General features: G+C 40.2%; 1 protein-coding gene across 1 annotated transcript in view; it reads left to right on the top strand.

The window, feature by feature from the left end:
* The window catches only part of LOC115212249, a 142,050-nt gene that overhangs the window by 17,887 nt on the left and 99,655 nt on the right, over positions 1-24,508 (top strand). Inside the window, exons 3-5 of the mRNA XM_029781087.2 lie at positions 6,942-7,040; positions 8,659-8,919; positions 14,016-14,336. Of these exons, the coding sequence (XP_029636947.2) occupies positions 6,942-7,040; positions 8,659-8,919; positions 14,016-14,336 (681 nt within the window). The remainder of the gene's footprint in view (positions 1-6,941; positions 7,041-8,658; positions 8,920-14,015; positions 14,337-24,508) is intronic.

The following is a 24,508-nucleotide window of genomic DNA, read 5'->3' as shown; positions in this document are numbered from 1 at the left end:
TTTGTGTGCTTATAGATCAGAGAGAGCAAAAGGTAAGTGGGAGATAAAGAGGAAGAGAATGCAGTGAGAGGTGAATATGGGTGAAGGGAGTGGTTGTTAGGAAGATGGCAAATAGCCAGCCATCTCTTCTGTGAGGCTCAACTTCTGAAAGTCACTTTTACCAGTTCGTTCCACCTCTTCCTAGTCTTCCTCTTCACATGTTCTATCCACATGTAGCAACTGGCACTTTTATGCTGCTGTCCTTACACACATGCATTCGTGTAGCCGTACCAGAGCAGTCTCCTCTCTTGCACACTACACCTGATACCTCTTATACTGAATTTTTCTCTCGTCACATTTCTGCTTTGTTGTTTATTTACACCAACATTGCACATCCATCAGCGCATGCTTGCTTGATTCCTTCGAACCTTCAAATGTCCTCTGCATTCACAGCCCTTTTTTCACTACTGTGCTGTATAGCCATTTGTGCAATCTGTCTTTCACTCTGAGGAAGAGGCCCTTGTTAACAATCAAGAGAATAGCCTTCTGAGCTTTTCTCAGTTATTATTCTAGCTACTATGTTTTCAGGGTATCCATTTTCATTACATTATGTCACCTAGGTAACAAAAATTATCTACTACCACTAAGGGTCCTCCTGAGCATTTGAAGAAAATCTATTTCCTGTGTGTTCTTAGTATTTATTGTATCTGCACATCTGCCAAACACAATGAGTACTCTCTCTTGTAACTTTCTGTGATTTGACTACACCTTTTATGTCTATAGCTTGTAATGGCTACAATGTATGGAATTTCTATCTACACTTTTTCTACATATCAAACAAGGCTATTTCCCTGTGGAGATTATTAACGTATTTGCTTTCCTGCATACCAAGTCTTTGGGATATGCTTAGTTAGGCCTTATGATTCCAAGCATTGCTTCCACACCTGATATTCCTTTTTTAATGCTACTGTAAATCCAGCCATAAGAAGAAGATCGTCAGGATACAGGAGCTTCCCACATGCAACCAGTCTTAAACTCCTCTGTATGCTTGAAGGACTGATGAAGGAGTGGGGACTGAGAATCAAACCCTAGTGAACCCCTACCTACCCACTAAATTTATTGCTATATTCATTGCTGACTTCCATACTGACCACCCAGTGAGAGCACGACGAGCCCTGTCAAACGTTCTTTCCATGTCAACATATCCTAAGTACAGTGGTTTATATTTGACTAAATATTTCTGCAGTTACTTTACTTAGAAGATAGCATCAGCAGTAGTTGCCCTGGGACAAAAACGAATTGCATCTCATCTTTGTTAACTATCTTCTGAATTAGTTGAATTATGACAGTTTTCTGTAACTTTCATGACCTGCTCCAGGAATATCATACCTCTAATTACTTCGGTCTAAGCCCTTTCCTTTACATTTGTAGCAGTTGTTGGGCATGATACTTTCGTGGACAACCTGATTAACCATACCAAGTGCCATGTAAAAGACACATCTGACCCATTCCAGCATGATAAATGGACATTAAACAGTGATAATGATGAAGATGATTGTGGTAATTCCTGAATAACCAGGGGATTTCCTTGTCTTTCTAGCCTTTATTCCTGTATCTGACTTACAGCTCTCAGTTCAGATACTGAGTCTCTACTAAGTTCACTTCAAAAAGACTCATGCTGGCATGCGTTGGACAGTTTGACCAGAGCTGGAGAGCTGCACCAGGCTCTAGTCTAATTTAGCATGGTTACTATGGCTGGATGTCCTTTCTAGTGCCAACCACAGAGTGTCCTGGGTAATTTTACATGGCACTGGCACAGGACTCCTGCAGGCCAATTCTCTTCACCAGAAGGACCAGTATTAACAATTCTACTGTGGAGCATGGGGCTTCTTCAGTACACCAAGGTACCAAGCATTTCAGTCCTTTGTCATCTTACCCGAAAAGTTTCGCATCCTGAGGTCGTCTTTAGTACCCATGTCTTCCTGAGTGTCCCATTTCAATTTGTTCTGTTACTTAGGGAGACTAGCACTTTTTTATGGAGTGTCAGCATCATTGTTCATCACAGGACAAAACCAATGCAGTCTTTTTCTTGCACAGAGTATCTAATTCATCTTAAGCTTAACTTCTGTCTCAGTACACTAGCACTAGTCAAATATGTATGTTTGCATTACACATCCAACAGAGCATTCCAGCCTCATTCCTCTCTAACTTTGCATGTCCTCTGCATTCAGGGCCTACATCTCACTAGCATGTAGAATGTCTGTGTACACGCACCATACAATCTTCCTTTCACTTGAAGAGAAAAGCCTTTCATAGCTAACAAACGTAACAGCTCTCTGAATTTCCTCCACCCTATTCTTATTCTAGCTATCACACTCTCTGTGCATCCTCCTCCACTCCTAACTTGGTCCTACTATCTCTAATGAGCCACCAGGGCTTTTGAGAGAATCAATTTCCTAAGTCTCTATAGTTTTATGGATCTTGTGCATTTTCAGTGTATGAATATTACCTTCTCTGATAAACTTCCTGTTAATCCACTGCACCTCTTGTGTGTCCATAGCTTATACCGGGTACACCATACAGAGTTCTTACCAACACTTTTCCCAGAAATCAAACAGGGACACCTACTTGAAGCAGGGAGGGTCCCGTCTGTTTTCTTGCTTACTGAGACTTTAGTCTTCACTAAGTTAATCCAACAGGTTCTTAGATTCCAGATTTTGCTTCAACAAGTGGAGTTTCTCTTCTAGCTTTAATGTGGAGTCTGCTATGTGGGTAAGATCATCAGTATATAATTGTCCCAAGGGCTGCTGATCTTGAATTTCTCTGTTATGGCCTGGAGGACAATAATGAAAAGGTGGAGACTAAGGACTGAGCCTTGATGAATTTTTTGCTGGACTCATGGTTAACTCTTACCTTATTGACAGCGTTTCTGTACATAGTCTGTACAACTTTCACCAGCCACTTGTCTATCCCTAGTCTCCACAGAGCCCACCATATCAAACAGTGGGGCACTTTATCAAAGGCTTTCTCTAGATCAACAAATGCCAAGTATAATGGTTTATTCTTAGTTAAATACTTCTCTTACAGTTGCCTCACTATGAAAATAGTGTCACAGTGCTTCTCCCTCAGATGAAACTGAACTGCATTTCATCTAACCTTAATCATGCTCCTAATTAATTGAGCTATAACTCTCTAATTTTCATCACCTGGTCCAGGAGTTTGATAATTAATTACTTCTGTCTAAAGCATCCCCCTTACTGTTGTAGCAGCTAACAATAATGCTGCCACCCCAAACACTAGAATTTACATCGTCCTGAATGACCTGGTTAACTCTGCAGGTGACTATCCGGTATCCTACCTTACCAGATATTTTGAGCATCTTAGCTTTTAATTGCCTTGTCTACCATACTGCTGACCACTAGGACAGCTGGTCCCTCCATTGGTTTCACTTGAGGGAGACTCCCTTTATCACATTCATTCTCTACATTCAACAGTTTTTCATAGTAACTTTTCCACACCTCTTTCTTGTCCACATCATTAAATGTAAGCATACCATTATCCACCTGCACACACTTGCACAATATCTTGATTCTCACTGACACTCTGTTTGGTAATTCGGAGCACTTCAAATCTCTTATTTTCCCATTTTAGTACATTGGCAAATCTCTTCTTTTCTGCTTCTACTATAGCTAGATAAACCTGATGTCTAGCTTCCCTTTTAGCTTTCTAATATGATTAATTGCTACCCCCACCCTTTTATCCATTCTTTATAGACCTATCTCTTCTCTTTTATGGCCCTGTCAACATCACTGTCACCACCACATCACCTTGGCCTGGCAGAGGCTTTGCTCCAATCACAGATTTGGTCTGTTGCTCTTTGTAGATTGTCTCGTAGGAACTTCCAGTTGTCTTGTATGTTATATGTCTCTATCTCTTCCCCCTTCTCATCAAAGTCTTCATTAAGGACATCTCTAAATCTCTGTCCTTTTGGAAGATCATTGAGCTTCCACAACATCCATTTCTATATTGGCTTGCATCTCTGGATCTTTAGATAAGTGATAATATGATTGGCAGGTTTTCTGAACTTGGTGTTGCAGACTGGTAAGCCATGAGCATCACAAAACTTCAGTAACCTTGTCTCCTCCTCAGTTCTGGAACTAAAACCACAGCTTCCATGCTCACCATGATATCCATTGGAGTGCTGTCCAACATGTCAATTGAAGACTCCTGCAATGATGTGAATGTTATCATCTTTCATTGTAAAGGTGTCTGCAGATGTGGCCTTTCTGAGTATGTTAGTTTGATGTGGAACATATGCAGAGATCACTGACACAATTACATCAACCAAGGTTATTCTTAGCTTAATAATCCTATCACACTACTTCAGTCACCTTATACTTCAATTCTCTGCTAATAGAATACCCATACTGCTTAGTCTATCTTTGTTGCCCTCTCAGTAAAATTTGTATCTGTGCCCCTTTGCCTGTAAGCAGTCTAGCTGAGGCCCCCTTCATCGTACCTCTTGGACACAACATATGAGGTCTGATCAATAAGTATCCGGACTTTTGCCATAGTAACAAAGCTAAAGCACGCAGAGTAAAGTGCTTGGCACAGACTGACCTTGGCCTCTGTTGTGCATTTACACTAAGTTTTAACATTCTAGCTTACGTCTGCTGTTTACAGCAGTGCTTCAAAGTAATGTGTGATCGTCGCATTGACCATAACAGAGAAAGATGCCATGGCGATGCCTACTCAGAAGCCTATACAAAGCTGCAGAAAGTGTATAGAGAGGAGTGTATGATCCGCACACAAGTGTATAAGTGGTTCAGACATTTCCAAGATGGCCAAAAAAATGTCGGTAATAATGAATGTTCTGGGAGACCTGCAACCAGCAGAACTAAGAAAAACATCACAGATGTGCATGCAACTGTGAGGGGAAATTGTCAAATCACCATCCATATGTTATCAAATGTACAGATTAGTTATGGTTCAGTTCAGTCCATTATGACTGAAGATTTGGGTATGAGGCGCATATCTACCAAGTTTGTGCCAAAACTGCTTTCAGCTGACCAAAAGGACACTGAGATTTTAGTTGCATAAAATCTCCTTGTTTGTGTCGAGAATGATGAAAACTTCTTTAAAATTTTGCATACACTTGCGTCAGAAATTAATTAGCACTTCTCAAATTTCTACATTAAATAGGTTAAATCAATTAACCTATGAGCTGTTCAAAACGTCTTACGCGATGAGAAAACTTAGTATGGTGTGATTTCGGTCCTTGCGAGGCGCTACCTATATCTATTAAACAAAGGAAGATTTGTCTGCATCCGCACTCCAAGTTGTTGTTGCACTGCTATGTCAACATCATAAGGCTGTTGACTCTCAAACTGCTCTGCAAACAAAGTTACGTCATCATTCTGCGCAACAGTGAACTCGCAACAAAGCAATAGTTCGAGATATGGCCACTAGGTGACAGCACATACCTTGAGTGAAGAGCAAATCAAGGGTGCTAATTAATTTCTGACGGTAGTGTAGGCCTCTGAAAATTGAATAGGCTTCTGAGCAGGCCAATGTGATGAACATACACTACACACATTACTTTCAAACACTGCTGTAAACAGTAGAAGTGAGCTAGAACATCAAAACTTAGTGCACATGCACAGTGGAGTTAAAGGTGCCAAGCAGCCTCACTCTGCATGCTGTAGCTTTGTTACTATGGCAACAGTCCGGATACTTATTGATCAGACCTGTCTCTGCATCTGTAGAACTAAGGAGTCTTGAAGAATGCTTTCAGTTAATGAAAGAGAAAGATTTTTGGGGTCACATGCCTAGAGGCTGCAGGTCCTTGTGTTTAGTGTCAAAAATAATGTTACAATTGCAGTTTTAATTTCCTTCAGTGCCGGAAAGCCTTCATTCAAGTGTATGCACATACATTACAAATATGTTCCATACTTCTGTGTACATGCTCATGGGTCAAAAAAATGTAATAAAAGATATAAACAAAGCATTTATGCATATGCTTGAGTCGCTTTTGCAGAAGTGATGGTGAGTAGTGGGTGGGTATTAGAAACGGATTCAGTTGATATTGCATGATAGAATATTCCACCATGAAATTTACCAATCTAAGTTGAAATTAATTTGTCAGTGAGTAGAGAGATGAAATATTCATTATCCAAGATCTGAAATAACCGTATATTTTCACAGAGCAAGAGAGAGAAGTTAGGTTTGGTATCAGTTTGTTGTTATTTGCCTATCGATATTGAAAATAAAGAAATTTCAATCATTCAACCACATAAGGAAAGAGAAAGTGGGATAGAATTTGATATAAGCTTGAAATTTCATAATGGAAGGCCAACACAAGTTCTTCTAGTTTTTGTATTGAATTGGCTGCTGTGATGTCATGAATTTTGCTGACATTAGTATTTCCAGGATACCTTCTGAAAATACCAAAACTTGTCAGTGAATCTGCTACTTTGTGTGTATGATTTCTTAATTAGCCTAAAAATATTGCATGGCACTTGAAAATATGCATATAACTTAGTATCAAATTGCTAAAAAGAAAATGCACTTAAAGCATTAATAGGCTGCGTACACATGGATGAAATTTCCATACCAGAAAACAAAATTTGAAAGGGTTAGAATATGATGGCAGACCTCCAAAATTTAAAGAATGCATTCATGAATATAGAAAAGCTCCAAAAATGTGTTACAAGTATTAAAAATGAAAATCACAAACTTTCATTATCACAACATTTACCATTTTGAGAAAACTTTTTAAAATAACAGAGGATGGGGGAAAGGGGTTTATATTTACACTCACCCACCCTGGTGAAGAGTAGGGTTTACATAGGTATTTTTTACATTAAAAAAAAACATTCAATCTGCTTAAAAATGAGGATGAAAGTTTATTTACCCTATTTCATGATCAAGAAGAAATTGCTCTTTAACTGGATATTTTCCAGATTGGTTTGTGTCTCCAAGTCTGAAGTTGTTACCTGCTACATCATTATCAACATCACCATCATTACTTGATATATGTTTTCCATGTTTAACAAGTGCTGGTAAATCAGAGGGCTACACCAGTCTCCCGTCTTCTATTTTGGCATAGTTTCTACAGTTGGATGCCCTTCATAATGACAATTACTTTACAACATGTACTAGGAGCTTTTAATTTGGTTTCAGCATGGGTTTTTATTTTTATGTGGTGCCAGCATGGATGCTTTATTCATAGTGCCAGCACAGATGCTTTTCATGTGGCACCAGCACCCATAGCATTGCCAAGTAGCTTGCAAGACAAGACCATCTCAGTTGAGAGAAGGAGAGGAACGAAGAGAAGTGGCCATGTGCCAGGTGATAAGTGGAAGTATGACATTGGGATTGGGATAGCTGTCTTACAACAGAGATGATACTTGGTAACCCAGTAGGACAATAAAGGGGAGGGACGTGGGAGTAGAAGAGAGAAAGATATAGACAGTCAGAGAGAGAGAGAGAGGGGGGACCTACCCAAAGAGAATAATGGTGAGGGGTGATATTTAAAGGTATAACAAGTAATGGTGAGAAGAACTGGAGAGGCCTGCAGCGGATGGTGGGGTTGTTAGGGAGGTGGATTGTGGGTGGTTTTTGCCAGAGGATAGAATTATGTGTGTATGTGAAGGTGGAGCTATGGCTGTAAAAGGTATGCCTGTATGTATAGATGACCATTTTGTTATTTAGCTTGATGTGTCTCCTCAAGCACAACAAACCACCAGAAGTCTTGCTCCTTTGTTATCTTCTCAAAGAGAGTCTACCTCTGTAGATCATTTCTCACCAGCTTGTCCCTTGTCTTTCTGGCTTTACCCCTTTTATAGGTTTCCTGCACAGACAGAGATTAGAACTTCTTTATGCAGCTGTCCTCATCCATTACAGTGTAGCCTTCTCTCTTCCATACTATACTTCTCTCTCCAATACTCTTATACCCAGATTTTCTCATAAATCATTTACACTCTCTCATATATGCACGCTAACATTACCCATCCGGTGGAATAGGCTGACTTCATTTCTTTCAAGTCTTTGCGTGTTCTCTGTAGTCATATTTCACTGCCATGTAGCATAGCTCTTTTTTACCAACAAAGGTAGCAGCTCTCTAGATATTGCCTAGTCTGTTCTTATTCTAACAACTATGCCTTCAGAGCTTCCTCCTTCACTACTAACTTGGTTACCTAGGTAACAGAAACTATCTATTACTTCTACAGACCCTTCTAACATTTGAGAGAGTCTGTTTTCTGTACCTGCACATTTACCACACACAAAGACTACTTTCTCTGTTAATCTTCCTGTAATATTGCTGCACCTCTTATGTGTGTCTGCTAGACCCGTAGGTGAATAGGTGACTAGCAGGTTTCCTGAAGTTAATATTACAAATCATAAGATCATTTGCATCACAGAATTTCAGCAGCCTGGTTCCCTCCATAGCCACCATGCACACCATGGAAGTCCCCTGGATGTTGTCCAACATGCCCATTGAAGTCGCCAGCCACAAAGAGAAGGTCCTTGTCATTTGTCAATATTGTAGTCTGTAAGAGGGTATTATAACATCGGTCTTTCTGTTCATCAGGTAGCCCTAGCTGAGGGGCATAAGTCAAGATAATGGTTGCTAATCCATGTTGCAGTACTAATCTAAGCTTAAGTATTCTGTCATAGTCTCTGACTACCTTGATTACCTAATCAACCCATTTGTCCGCAAGAAATATACCCACACCCCTGATCCCATCAGTGTTCCCAGCTCAGAAAATCTTATACCTGTATTCTTTGCCTGTGAGGAACCTAGTAGAACTTCCTCTCCATCTTACTTCTTGGATACAGCACAAATCTACTCATCTCCATTCAAGCATTTCAACAATCTCACCAGCCCTACCTTTCAATGTGCCAATATTAAGTGTACCAACTCTGAGGTTGTGGAAGGTATGGGCCTGCGAGACCCTGGGGTGGGGGACAGCAGCATCATGTGCCTGAAAAGAAAGCTCACATTTGGCAGAATTCATAAACATACAATAGACTCCTACCTGCAAACACTACACCATCATTTTATGTGCTACGTAATCACTACATTTCATAGGAGTTAAACACTAAGTAAAGATGGGGTAGCATTTAGGTCATTGGAGGTGTTCAGGGGAAAGACATCCGATAGAGGTCAGAGGACAAAGACTTCCAGTATAGGTGGTGGGGTGGGATGGGCAGACACAGCTCAAAACAGCAAACATTCTGGCTGCCAGTGTGAAAGAATACTAATAATGAAAACAATGATAATAAAAATAATACTAATAAAAATAATGAGATAGAATTGGACATTTGCATTCTTAACAAAAGCTATAACTAACAGGTTTCAGTCAGTGAAACTGTGACGAAATTAAATGAATCATCATCATCATCATCGTTTACTGTCCGTTTGCCATGCTAGCATGGGTTGGATGGTTCGATTGGGGTCTGGGAAGCCAGGAGGCTGCACCATGTTCCAGTCTGATCTGGCAGTGTTTCTACAGCTGGATGCCCTTCCTAATGCCAACAATCCCATGAGTGTAGTGGGTAAATTTTACGTGCCACCGGCACAGGGGCCAGAGGAGGCTGGCAACGGCTACAATCGGTTGGTGCTTTTTACACCAGTTGGTGCTAGTCGAAGCTGCGCTGGCATCAGCCATGTTCAGATGGTGCTTTTTATGTGCCACCAGCATGGGTATCACAACTACAATTTCCATTTGATTTTCATTTTGATGTTGATATACTCCTCAAGCACAGCAGGTCACCCTACGATCCAAGGTACCTTTGAATGTGCTGGGGCTGGTTATGCGAAACTGATGTAGAATACAGCCGTAAACTCACTTTATTTGCCAGGTCTTCGCAGTCAGAGCATACCTCCAGAGATCTCGGTCTTTCATCATTGCTTCTGTGAGGCCCAACATTCAAAGGTCATGCTTGACCACCTCATTCTATGTCTTCCTCAATCTACCTCTACCCTGGATTCCTTCAACTGTTTGGAAGTGGCACTTCTTCACACATCTCTCCTCATCTATCCGTAATACATGACCATACCAGTGCAAACGTCTCTCTTGTATGCCACAACCAATGCTTCTTATGTCCAACATTTCTCTCAGGGCGCTTACACTCTGTCGTATGTGCACACTGACATTATGCATCCAGTGGATCATGGTAGCTTTGTTTCTCTCGAGCCTACACATGTCCTCCGCAGTCACAGCCCATGATTCACTGCTGTGAAGCATGGCTGTTTGCACACATGCATCGTACAATCTACCTTTCACTCTGAGTGAGAGGCCCTTTGTCACCAGTAGGGGTAGAAACTTTCTTAACTTTGGCCAGCTTATTTTTATTCTAGTGGTAACACTCTCTGAGCACCCACCTCCCTCCCCACTACAGACTTGATCACCTAGGTAGCGGAAGCTATCAACTACTTCTAGTTTCTCCCCCTAGAGTGTGATGGAATCTGTTTTCTGAGCATCTGTGGTGTTTATTGCCCCTGTGCATCTGTCGCACACGAAAGCTATCTTCTCAATTAATCTTACTATGATGTTGCTGCACATCTTATGTGTCCATTGCTTACACTGGGTACATCCTATAGAGTTTCTACCAAAACCTTTTCTACAGATTGAGCAGGGCCACCTGAGGAGATGTATGATGTGTTCGCCTTCCTACTTACTAGAACTTTGGTCTTTGCTACATTGACTCTAAGGCCTTTTGATTCTAAACCTTGCTTCCACACCCGAAATTTCTTCTCTAGTTCTGGTAGAAATTCTGCTATGAGGGCCAGGTCATCAGCATAGAGGAGCTCTCAAGGGCAACCCATCTTGAATTCCCCTGTTATTGCCTAGAGGACTATGATAAATAAAAGGGGGCTGAGGGCTGAACCTTGATGGACTCCTACTTCTACCTGGAATTCTTCACTAATTGCCAATCCTAGCCATACTAACGACCTGTCTGTATAGGGCCTGTACAGTCCTTATTAACCATTTGTCAGTCTCCAGTTTCCACATCACCCACCAAATAAGGGATCGAGGGACCCTGTCAAAGGCTTTCGCCAAGTCCACAAATGCTAAGTATATGGGTTTATCTTTAACTAGGTATTTCTCCTGCAGTTGTCAAACCAGGAAGATGGCATCAGTGGTGCTTCTACCTGGCACAAAGCCGAACTGCATCTCATCTAATCAGACTCTCTCCCCTTACTAACAGCCTCTCGGTATAGGGCTGGTACAGCTCTTATTAACCATTCGTCAATCCCAATTTCCACATCGCCCACCAGATAAGGGATCGGGGAACCCTGTCAAAGGCTTTCTCCAAGTCCACAAAAGCTAAGTACAGGGGTTTATCTTCAGCTAGGTATTTCTCCTGCAGTTGTCAAACCAGTAATATGGCATCAGTGGTGCTTCTACCCAGAACAAAACCAAACTGCATCTCATCTAAGCAGACTCTCTCCCTAATGAGATGGGTTATGACCCTCTCTGTGACAGTCATCACCTGATCCAGCAGTTTAATACCCTTGTAGTTATTTCTATCTAGAGCATCACCTTTACCCTTGTAGCAGTTGACTATGGTGCTGCTATGCCAGTCATTGGGTATGGCTCCATGTTGAACTACCTGGTTTACAATGTGGGTAACTAGGCCATAGCCCACACCACCAGATGTTTTAAGCATCTCAGCAGTGATTCCTGATAGGCCAGAGGCTTTTCCTGGCTTCATATCCTTAATTGCTTTATCTACTAGGGAGCTGTCTATTTGGATAGCTGGTCCCTCTACTGGGTCAACATTTGGCAGGCTCTCATTCTCCACATTCAGCAGTCTTTCATAATGGCTTCTCCAAGCCTCTTTCTTTTCCGAATCATTAAAAGTAAGTGCACCATCTTCGATGTAGACACATTTCGCTCCTGTGACATCACAATTTTCTCTAACACACTGTTTTGCAATCTGAAATACCTCAGTTCTTTGGTCCTCACATTGCTGGACTTTCGCAAACTTCTTTTGTACTTCTCCCTTGGCTATGCATGCCTACCGCCCAGCCTCCCTTTTGGTCACCTGGTACAGTTCCCTGCTACACGCACCCTCCCAGGCTTTCCAGGCCTGTTTCTTTAGTGTAATGGCTTTGTCTACCGTACTATTCCATCACCACGTAACTCTAGGTCTGGAAGGGACTTTGCACCATCCGCAGTTTTGGTCTGTGGCACTCAGCAAGCTGTCCTGTAGGAATTTCCAGCTACCTTCTTTGTTTTAGGACTGTAGTTCCTCTTCCCTCTCATCAAATTTCTTGATGAGGATGTCCCTAAATCTCTGACCATTTGAAGGGTTCTTTAGCTTCCAAATCCTTGTTTTAGATTGGTCTGCTTCTTGGTATCCTTCTGGCCTCGAGCCTAAAGTCACTAATGCTGGGGTGTACACTCTTCACCTGGGAGGAACTTTGTATTTAAGAACAACCCTGCATCCCACTGTCTGGTGAGGATGAAAACAATCTGGCTAGCAGAGTCACCTGATTGATAGGTTATCAGGTGGCTGTCTGGTTTGCTGAAGTTAGTGTTGCAGATTAAAAGAACTCCGGTAGCCTAGTTCCCTCGTTTCGGGAACCAATACCATGGCCCCTGTGTACACCAGTGAAGATACCCGATTCCCGCCCAACATGCCCATTAAAATCTCCATTATAATAACAATAATAAATGAGCATGAAAGAGAAGAGAGAAAGAGGGAGAATTGCATGGAACATAGGGATCTTAAGTTTTCACTAGCATATGGTATGGAAAAAGAAACTGTATTTACATAGATAGATAATGAAATAACAAAGTAATTATAATTTTGCTAAAAAAAAGGGGGTTTTAGATGTGTTTTAGGTTGGAAAACAGAGTTGTTTATCTGAACGTTTCCTTGGGTTCTACTTTGTGTGGCAAGATATTAAAATGTGAGGTAGCAGAATCTGAATGGCGCTACTTTATATAGGGTGGGGTTGGGAGAGCGGGGGTAATGTCGTGTTGGGAGAAGCAAGTGGTTAACGGAACTGAGAGAGAGAGGGAGAGAGAGAGAGAGTCCATAGTTAGGCTGGGCGAAGACAGAACATGACGAGATGGAATTTTTGGAATTTAGAGAAATATAATTGATCAAATGGAATGGATTTAACTTGCCATCATAACAAACTGCCTGGTGAATAACACTGCGAAGCAACAAACACTTTGGCTGTTGGTGTGAAAGATTGATGATGATGATAATAATAAGAAGATAGAATTGGACATTTGCATTTTTAACTAGAGCTATAACGAACAGGTTTTGGTCAGCCAAACTGTGACAAAATTAGATAAATGAATGAAAAACAATAATAAATGAGCATGAAAGAGAAGGAGAATTGGATTGAATGTCGGGATCTTTAGTTTTTTCTAACATATGGTGTGGAAGACTAAACCGTGTTTATATGCATAGATAATGAAATAATAAAGTAATTATAATTTGTGCTGTTAAAAGAGGTTTTAGATGTGTTTTAGGTTGGAAAACAAAGCTGTTTATCTGAACATCTTCTTGGCTTCTACTTTGTGTGGCAAAATTACTCTGTCAGTCTCACCATGAAAAGAGTTGAGCTTGAAAATGTCATCTGCATATCCAAAGAAAAAATAGCATAAGAGTGTATTCCAGTTGGTCCATATATATGATGGTTTGCTAAGTTAGATCAAACAGTGAGTATTGTGCAACACCTGATTATTGATATTAAGTATCCCAACTCTGAGGGTGTGGAAGGTGTGGGCCTGTGAGACCCTGGAATGGGGGACAGCAGCATCATGTACCTGAAGAGAAAGCTTGCATTTGGCAGAACTCATAAACATATAACAGCCTGTTTTATTTTTCATCTAACTAAAAATATATAAACAATATTCATGAGATTACTATTATCACAGTTCCCTTCTCCAGCAGAAATAAATATACATATATATATATATTTTCAAAACACACACACACACACACACACACACACACATTCCATTCATTTCTCAATATAATTTTTGTCACTTTTCCTATTTCAGTTTTACCAAAATCAGTCACAATCAAGAGTATTTCTAACACAGTTCCTGTGGAAAATCAGAACAAAAGTTATGAATGCCTTATTAAAGACACCAACCCTGAATTTTCAGTCTTTTGGTTGATTACTAAGAATGATGGAACTCAAAAAAATGCCACAAAGTATATTTCAAACAAGTCAAGCAAATCAGGAAAGCTGAGCACTTTATCATCAGAACTGACATTAACCCTTAATAAGTATTTTAAGGAATTACAGTGTGTTGCATATTTTCCGGGTAAAAGTGAATTTGATAACCATTCAAAGGAACTCGATTTGGATATAAAATGTAAGATTCTCTTCTTTATCTCTATAAAGCACAAAGTATGGATTTGTTCAAAATATTTTTGTGAAATATTTTTTCATTTCTAGATTTATATTTACCGACCTCAGAGCGTTGGGCCTTACTGAGGCAATGGCGAAGGACCGAGATCTCTGGAGATGTGCTGTGACTGCAAAGACCCGGGATGCTTCTGGCACCAATTCCGCATAGCACCTGCCCATTCAAAGTACCTTGGGTCCCAGAACATCTCGCTGTGCTTGAGGAGACTTGTTGAGTCAAGTGCATGTACATGAGCATCGAAACAAATATCAATGGAAATAGTAGTTGTGATACCTGTGCCGGTGGCACATAAAAAGCACCATCCGAACGTAGCCGTTGCCAGTGCCACCTCGACTGGCTTCTGTGCCGGTTGCACATAAATAGCACCATCCGAACGTAGCCGTTGCCAGCGCCACCTCGACTGGCTTCTGTGCCGGTTGCACATAAAAAGCACCATCCAAACGTAGCCGTTGCCAGCGCTGCCTCGACTGGCTTCTGTGCCGGTTGCACATAAAAAGCACCATCCGAACATAGCCATTGCCAGCGCCGCCTTGACTGGCTTCTGTGCCAGTTGCACATAAAAAGCACCATCTGAACGTAGCCGTTGCCAGTGCCGCCTCGACTGGCTTCTGTGCCGGTTGCACATAAAAAGCACCATCCGAACGTAGCCGTTGCCAGCACCACCTCGACTGGCTTCTGTGCCGGTTGCACATAAAAAGCACCATCCAAACGTAGCCATTGCCAGCGCCGCCTCGACTAGCTTCTGTGCCGGTTGCACATAAAAAGCACCATCCGAACGTAGCCGTTGCCAGCACCGCCTCGACTGGCTTCTGTGCCGGTTGCACATAAAAAGCACCATCCGAACATAGCCATTGCCAGCGCCGCCTCGACTGGCTTCTGTGCCGGTTGCACATAAAAAGCACCATCCGAACGTAGCCATTGCTAGCGCCGCCTCGACTGGCTTCTGTGCCAGTTGCACATAAAAAGCACCATTGAACGTAACCGTTGCCAGCGCCGCCTCGACTGGCTTCTGTGCCGGTTGCACATAAAAAGCACCATCCGAACATAGCCGTTGCCAGCACCGCCTCGACTGGCTTCTGTGCCGGTTGCACATAAAAAGCACCATCCGAATGTAGCCGTTGCCAGTGCCGCCTCGACTGGCTTCTGTGCCGGTTGCACATAAAAAGCACCATCCGAACGTGGCCGATGTCAGACCCCCCCCCCCTGTCACCTGTGCAGGTGGCACGTAAAAAGCACCCGCGGAGTGGTTGGCGTTAGGAAGGGCATCCAGCCATAGAAACACTGCCAGATCAGACTGGAGCCTGGTGCAGCCTCCATGGCTTACCAGACCCCGGTCGAACCATCCAACCCGTGCTAGCGCGGAAAATGGATGTTAAACGATGATGATGATGATGATGACAACAATGAAAAGATTACACAACTTCAACAGTTTTGAAAAGATTTTTTTTTATTTACTTTTTTGTTGTTGTAATATCATATCTCTGAGCAATTATGAACTAGTTGATCCTAAAATATTTGTGGTCATTTCTGTATTTTGCCTAAATTTACTAAAGCATCTACTTCATTGAGTTCTGGTTTCTAGAGTAAGATGTATAATGTTGTGGAAGGATTCCGACCACTTCCTAATGATTAAATATGGACTGATACTTTTCTATGAAATAAAGAACTGTCGAGTTGACTCGAGCAGTTGATAGAAAGTGTTTAGCCTCATCTAGCAGCAGTAGTACTACATCATACAAAGACCTTACTTTACGCCCAAATCAGAAAATATATCCAATGCAGTAGGCTATAAAAATGGCCATGAGATATTCGAAGCTTGCATTGAACATTAAAACTTTTTGGTGCAAAACAAAAAATTGTTTAACATGGAGGACTTATTGGCCTCCATGCAAAATCAGCATCAACAACAACTACAACAGTAACAACAACAGCAACTACAACAGCAAAGCCAACAGTTGCTTGGATTAAAATTAAAGAAGTTTAAAAATACTTAAGGTTCATACTCACCAGAGAGCGTAGCAAACCCAGTTGGAGAATTCAGTTATAATCCAGAAGACTGGATCACCTTCTCTCTATATTCTCAAAGATATGAAGAAATGTTCAAAGAAGAATGTAAAAATTGGATGGATGAGAAAAAAGTACTACTACTTTTAAGAAATCTATCCCCTGCTGCACATGAAAAATATAGTAGCTATATTCTGCCGAAGAAACCAGGTGAGATTTGTTGTCATGAAATCATTTTTTATTGAAAGATTTCAGTAAAAGAAGTTCCCTGTTCAGTACTCACTGGTAGTATTTAAATTTGGTTAAAGATGATGAAGATTTCATCACCTATGCCAGGGTTGTTAAGAGATTATGAAAAATTCAAATTAAATGAATTAACCCTTGACATGTTCAAATGTCTAATTTTTGATCAAGCAAAGATGCAGATATACATTTCTGAATATTAACAGAATTAGAACAAGACCAAAAATTAACTCTGTCGACTGTAGCAGAAGAATGCCAGAGGATTATAAATTTAAGAGATGACACAGATAAAATTGAAGGAAAGATTGCTCTCATATTCATTCATGTTGACCTGAATGAATAGAAAAAAGAAACACATGTCAAGACCCAATCCATGCTATAGGAACAGAGATTTACATTTCAAATGTAACTGCCCTTTTAAAAATCTAAAATGCTTTGAGCGTGGAAAAATAGGTCACAAAAGCTCACATTGTAAAAGGAAAGAAATTTTGGCAAGAAGGTATCGTCAACAGAAATCCTAAGCAAAGCTCAGAAAAGAAAATTCGTGTTCATAAAAATGAATAAAGTGAATATCAAGTTACAATTGGATACAGGCAGTGATATCACAATAATTAAGCCCTTAGTGTTTAAACTGGCCATAACTGGCTGAAAATTATTCCTCTTTATTTGTTTGAACCAGTCTAATCTGCCATATCTGATTTCTCTACAAAATCACTAAAAAGATAAACAAATCATATATTATTAAATTCTCGTAGCTTTCAGATAATGCGAGATAAAGCCTTTCCCACCTTTATTCAAGTAAAAATATGGTGAAATTTTTGAGACTTCTTGGTTTTTAATGATATGGTATCAACAAGTAGCAATTCCAACTTCAAAGATTTTACTCTTGATGATGTATAAAACATAAATGAAAACAGCAATGATTTGTCTGAAGTTCTGTGCTTTCTGGAATAACTGAGATGCAGTGTCAGCCCCCTCCTATTTATCATAGTCCACCAGGCAATAATGGAGGAATTCAAGACACGATGCCCCTGGGAGCTCCTCTATGCTGATGACCTTGCTCTAATTGCTGAGTCACTATCAGAACTAGAGGAGAAGTTTCAAGTATGGAAAGAAGGATTTGAATCGAAGGGCCTTAGAGTCAACCTAGCTAAAACCAAAGTCCTCATAAGTAGGAAGGCAAGCAAACCACAAATCCCTTGAGGTAGATGGCTCTGCTTGATCTGCAGAAAAGGCGTAGGTAGAAACTCTATAAGATGTACCCAGTGTAAGCTATGGACACATAAGAGGTGCAGCAATATCAAAGGAAGGCTAGCTGGGAGGATAGTTATTGTATGTGGCAGATGCTTAGGAGCAATAAAAAAAACTGAAAATGAGCAAAGAACAACTTCCACCACATTCCAGGGAGAAAAACTAGTAGTTGATAGCTTCCATTACCTAGGTGACCTAGTCAGTAACGGGGAAGTGTGCACTGAAAGTGTAGCTGCTAGAATAAGAATAGCCTGGGCAAAGTTCAGAGAGCTCTTACCTCTGCTGGTGACAAAGGGCCTCTCTCACAGAATAAAAGGTATGACACATGTGTATGATCAGCTACATGGCAGTAAAACATGGGCTGTGACTGCTGTGGACATGTGTAAGCTCACAAGGAATAAAGCCAGCATGCTCCGATGGATGTGTAATGTCAGTGTGCATACTCGACAGAGTGTTAGTGCCTTGAGAGAAAGGTTGGACCTAAGAAGTATCAGATGTGGTGTGCAAGAGAGACGACTGCGCTGGTGTGGTCATGTGGCGAGAATGTATGTGGATAGTTGTGTGAAAAAGTGCCACACCCTAGCAGTTGAGGGAACCTGGAAGAGGTAGACCCAGGAAGACCTGGGATGAGGTGGTGAAGCATGACCTTCAAACACTGGGCCTCACTGAGGCAATAACTAATGACTGGGACCTCTGGAAACATGCTGCACTTGAGAAGACTCAGCAAACGCAAGTGAGACCATAACCTTGGGGCCTATGCCAGGTGTGTAACTAGTCCACTTATGCATGCCTTTCCTTCATTGGACACTAAACTCTGCTTGCGAAGACTTGTTGAGGCAAGTGAACTCGAAATCAAAATCAAACTTGATGACTGGCATCTGTGCAAGTGGGTCGCTAAGAGTACCATACAAGTGAGATCGTTGCCAGAGCAACAATCTGGCCTCCGAGCCGATAGCACGTTAAAAACACCATTCGAGCATGATTGTTACCTGCATTGCCTTACTAGCACTTGTGCTGGTGGCATGTGAAAAAACATTCGAGCGAAGTTGTTGCCAGTGCTGCTGGACTGGCTCCTGTGCAGGTGGCACATAAAAAGCGCCATTTGAGCATGGCGGTTGCCAGTACTGCCTGCCTGGCCCTTGTGCCAGTGGCATGTAAAAGCACCCACTACACTTTTGGAGTAGTTGGTGTTAGGAAGGGCATCCAGCTGTAGAAACTCTGCCAGATCAGACTGGAGTCTGGTGCAGCCATCTAGTTTGCCAGACCTCAGGCAAATCGTCCAACGCATGACAGCATGGAAAGCGGATGTGAAATGATGATGATGATAATTTTCGATAAGAATATTTGAATGAAATACAGGGAAAGAATAAAATCTTATGCTAATTATAACTGTAATTCAAATTAATGTGCTTCTTCTTGAAAAGTGGCAAAATTGTTAATGGCTGAGATCGGGGATAAGTTTAGCAACAAATCATATAGGTAAGATGCATTAAAAATTTCAGTTTTAGTGTTTATCCATAATGTTATTACTGTTAATTAAATTTACTTGCACATAAAAGTCAAAGTTAATCAACAAGATCAGCTAAAATTACATAACTATAATCTTTTGGTATATAAGCACCCACTGACAAAATTTCAAATCTATATATAAAAAATAACAAAGTTACAAGCAATTATTGTGGACACCCCTCTTGAACCTGAAAAATTCAAAATAACGTGAACAAATAAGCAGTACATTTGACAGATTAATCTGAACACTAAAGAGTTAACACAGATACAGGGAGAAAATTGGGAAACCTAAATTGAAAGAAACTTCAAAAATTGCATGTGGTGTTTCAGGAAAAAAATTACATTTCAAGGGTGAAATGATAAGTGATGTTACATTTCATGGAAAAACCTTGAAATCCAAAGTTTTTGTACTAAATAATAGGACAAATTTATTTGGAACAGACTGAATGGAATTATTTAACTTATGGGATCTTTCCATATATTTTTCCTGTAAAAATGTGAATGGTCTTTCCACCAGTACAAATCAGGTGTCAGGGGAATTAAAATAAAAATTGAAAATGATTTTTCCTGAAGTTCTTTCCTGATGAATTAGGTCTTTGCACCAAAAGAAAGGTGAAGTTTCAAGTAAAAGAAGACATTATTCCGGTATTTAAACCAAAACAAACTGTACCTTTCACAGCATTGAAATAAGTTGATGGGGAATTGAATAGACTTGAAAAGCTTGAGGTTATTGGAAAAATTGATCATGCTGAATGGGCATCACCAACAGTTTACGTCAAAGAAAAGAAAACAAAATCCAGGTATGCGTTGATTTTTCAACAGGGTTAAACAAGTGTTTGATCACTCATAATTAATTGTTACCAGGTCCAGAAGGAATTTTTGCTAAGTCAAATGGTGGGAAAGTTTTTTCAAAGCATACCTACAGATACAAGTGGATAGGAGTGTTCAAAAGTATTAACAATAAACACTCATAAGGGATTATATCAATTTAATGGACTTCCTTCTGACATAAAAGTTGCTCCAACTATATTCCAACTAAAGATGGATATGATGCTTGCAGAGTGCAACTTCGTGATGACCTGCCTGGACAATATAGTAATTAAAAGTGAACCTTGGGACCTGTATGTAGAGCACGTAAAATATGTGTTGGAAAAAATAAGGGATTACAGCTTCACTTTGAGTGAGGACAAGTGTGAATTCCTACCGAAAATCAAATGTTTAGGGCAAATTATTGATAAAGATGGTCATCAACCAGATCCATCAAAGGCAGATGCATTTAAAAATATGCCCTCTTTGACAACTATATCTACTTAAAACCTTTTTCTGAACTTGAAAACTACCATCAAAGTGATATACCAAAGATATATAAGGTAAGAGCTCCACTAAATAATCTACTAGAAGAAGATGTAAAAGTGGAATTGGTCTGAAAACTGTCAGAAGGCATTCGACAAAGTGAAGAAAATATTACCATCTGATTTGTTGTTAGTACATTTTGATCCTGTATCTGTGATAGTTGTAGCTTCAAATGCCTCTGAGTATGGTATCAGAGGCAGTAATGCTACATAAATGCTACATAACATGAAGACTGTGGGTCATGCCTCACTTTCTCTGATACCAGCAGAAAAAATTTCAGCCAAATTGAGAAATAGGCTCTAGCAATTTAGCAATTATTTTTGTTATAAAAAATTTCATAGATTCTTACGCAGTAGAAGTTTTTGATTACAGACTGTTCAGCATCCGTTATTATCTATATACAAGTTGAAGAAAGGAATCCCTACCCATACTGCTAATACATTACAACTCAGAGGTACTACATATTACTCTTGTTGTGTGTTCACTCCTGTTGCCCAAGTTCCTTTGGTACAGTTCTGAAACTGATCAATATTTTTGGTCAGATTGAAAGTTTAGAAGATATCTTTTGCAGTTATTTAAGAATATCTTTGCTCCATCTATTTTTGTTTCGGTTGGTTTTTGATGACATTTTCGTTCCTTGTGTGGGGAATATGTATAGAAAAAATGGTGATTAATCCATATAAGTAGTAGTAGTTATATAAAGGAAATTTTTAAAATGTTAAAAATGCATTGAGAGTGTATAGGAAGATATATTAATATTAATGCACTTAACTGTTTCCACATTTGTATGATTTTCAAAATTATAAGATTTGAGGAACATAGAGCTGTTTCAGCTACTGTATTGCCTCTAGCTGTTGTTCTAAAATGTGTTTTTATAGAGAGAGTGAGACTCAGATCACTAACAGTTAATGTACAGATTGATTGGATGAGAATGGTCACATAGTGAGGTAAGGGATTTCTATGGTAAATTCTCTGCTACATTTATGCATTAATGTCATGTGATGACCATATGTAAAGGCCACTTCAAAGGTTAAATGCAGTAGATATGTCTTGTGACAATCAGAACAATAGCTATGCTTAATAAAAGTTACGCCTGAATTTTGGGCTCTTTTAGCCTTGGGATTGTGTCTAGTTGCTGTATGAGTAGTTATTATCTTAATTATCTAAGGGGAAGTATTAGTGTCTCATTTGTTCTTTGTATAATCTTGAAAATGTGGACAATTCTTATAATAAGGCAGTAGCCTAACTTGCCTAAAAAGAGAGGCAGAAGTTTATAAGGAGGTGAAGTTTATTTTAAATGCAGTAATGTTTAAGAAAAATATTTGAATGGTGATAGAGAACTACAAAAAAAGTAAATACAATAAACTCATTGGAAGTTGAAGTGGATAGGCTGTGTAACTTGGATATCAGCATTTATTGATGACTTTGTAATGTTGGCTTGAATACTAAGTGATCCCTACATCAGCAATGTCCTTAACAGAAACAAGACCATATTCACTTCCATCAGCAGGGATCTTCATACAAAAATGAAAAGCATTCACAGTGAGTGGCAAATTGTATATTTTTGATGTTTTTGTAGCCTACTCAACCATGGTTTGAATTTTTAAATAAAAGTATTTTCTTTACTTATTTGTGTTTGTTTTGTGGTATCACCTGCACAGTGATACACTGGAAAGACTAGCAATTTGAGGGATTTCATTGTTGCATATAGGTCCAACTGTTCACTGTTTGAGATGTATCTAGTGATTTTGCCTTCCATCATTTTGGGTCGATAAAGTAAGTACCAGTCAAGTAATAGAATCATTGTAATCAACTAAACCCCTGTGAAACAGTTGGTGATTCGCTGTGCTTGAGAAGATTCATCCAGCTAAGTAAAATCAGGACAATTAAGGCATTTATGTCTATGCTCCAGGCAAGCTTCTTCCCCACAATCCAAACACCTCCCCCTCCTTCCACCCATATTCACCACTCACTGTATTCCCCTTCCTTCTATCTCCCACTCTCCCTTTGCACCTTTGCAAACCTACCTGCATAAAATGTGTCCCCATCAAATCTCTTCCCAACAACATATCCTCCTAACATTCCACTTCTGTCTGCTTGTGTCCACTTGCTACAGACCTTCCCCTCCACCTTTCACTCTTCTTTTGCATTCTCATAAACTTACCCATCCACTCACCCTATCCAATCACTTACACCTCCCTGTAACTTGAGTGCACTCCCCCCATCACATAATCATCTCTCTCACCCTTCCTCTCTTTTTCCAGCTGAGGTAGCCATGCATCTCCTCTACTGCAAGGCAACTATTTCTGTCCCTCTATTCATACTCTAAACTCTTATCACTTAGCACAGAACCACTTCTTTTGATACTCTTCCTCCTCTCAGTTGAGGAATCTTGCCTTGCAAGTTACTGACTTAGTGATGTTACTGCTGCCAATGCCATGTAAAAACTGAAAGAATCCTACCATATGTATGCTTAGATGTATGTATGTGTGTATGTTACTGTCTCCTTGCCTTAACATTATGTGATGAGTGACACTATCATGCATATGGTGCCTTTTATTTCCAATTGTCTTTGAAAACATGTCTGATCAATAGGGAAATATTACCTTACTGGGAAATAAGTGAGAGTTGTCATTAGGAAAGGCATTTGGTTATAAGAAATCTGTCTTCATGTCCACAGTTCCATGTGAGCATGGAACATTTGGTATTAAAAGGATGATGATACATTAACACACACATACATACACACAATAATAATAATAAAAATGGACAATTACTATTCGGTTAAATACATGTTTATCCATCAGTAAGATATGAGGTAGTATCAAAAAGTTCCCAGACTAGTTCTATAGTGTGCCAACAGTTGGCAGCATACAGTTGCATGTGCAATGGAAGCTGTGAAGTAGTGACCTTCTCAAAGTAGTGTGTCAAATGGTATCGCTGTGTTTACATTACAAGTTGTGAAATTTGTGCTTTTGTGATCATGTGTATTCTGTAGTCTATAATTTTGTCACAGACATAAAATTGAACAAAGAACCAACCTGAAATTTTGCAAGTCTGCTACAGAGACATTGAGCAAGCTCTGGCAGCATTCTTGTAACAAGGCAAAGGAACATACACAATATTTTGAGTGGCACAGGCGCTGCAAAAGTGGAAGAACATTCCTGAAAGACACTGAGCAATCTGGAAGACTTGCATCAAGAATCACCCCCAGAAAAGTGGAGAAAATTAATCAGCTTGTGCATGAGGGCTGTGTCGGAGGAATCAATGACATTGCTGATGTCGTTGGTCTGTGTATGGGTCCATGCTGGCCAATCCTAACATCTGAATTGAACATGTGGTGTGTCTCTGCCAAGTTTGTCTCTCACCTACAGAGCAGAAAGAGTATCATGTTGAAGTTTGTCAAGATCTTCGTCAGCATGCCACTGATGACTCATCTTTTATGTCAAGGATCATCACCAGTTACAAGAGTTGAGCCTACAGGTTTGACCCTGAGACAAAGCAGCAGTCATCACAGTGGAAGAGCCCTTCATATCAATGACTGAAGAAGGCACGACAGAGTCACAGCTCAATCAAGAACATGCTCATCATTTTCTTCGACATCTGTGATATTGTGCATTGAGGGTTCATCCTCCAGAGCCAGACTGTCAATTGTAACTTCTACTGTGATATTTTGAAACATTTGAGGAAGGGACATTTCGTGAAAGCAACCGGATTTATGGAGTGTGAAGAATTGGATTCTTCATAACAGTGTACCC

Source organism: Octopus sinensis, linkage group LG5, assembly GCF_006345805.1.
Source record: "Octopus sinensis linkage group LG5, ASM634580v1, whole genome shotgun sequence".
NCBI lineage: Eukaryota > Metazoa > Mollusca > Cephalopoda > Octopoda > Octopodidae > Octopus > Octopus sinensis.
The sequence above is the reverse complement of the archived record's forward strand: the minus strand, read 5'-3'. Positions and strand labels throughout refer to the sequence as shown.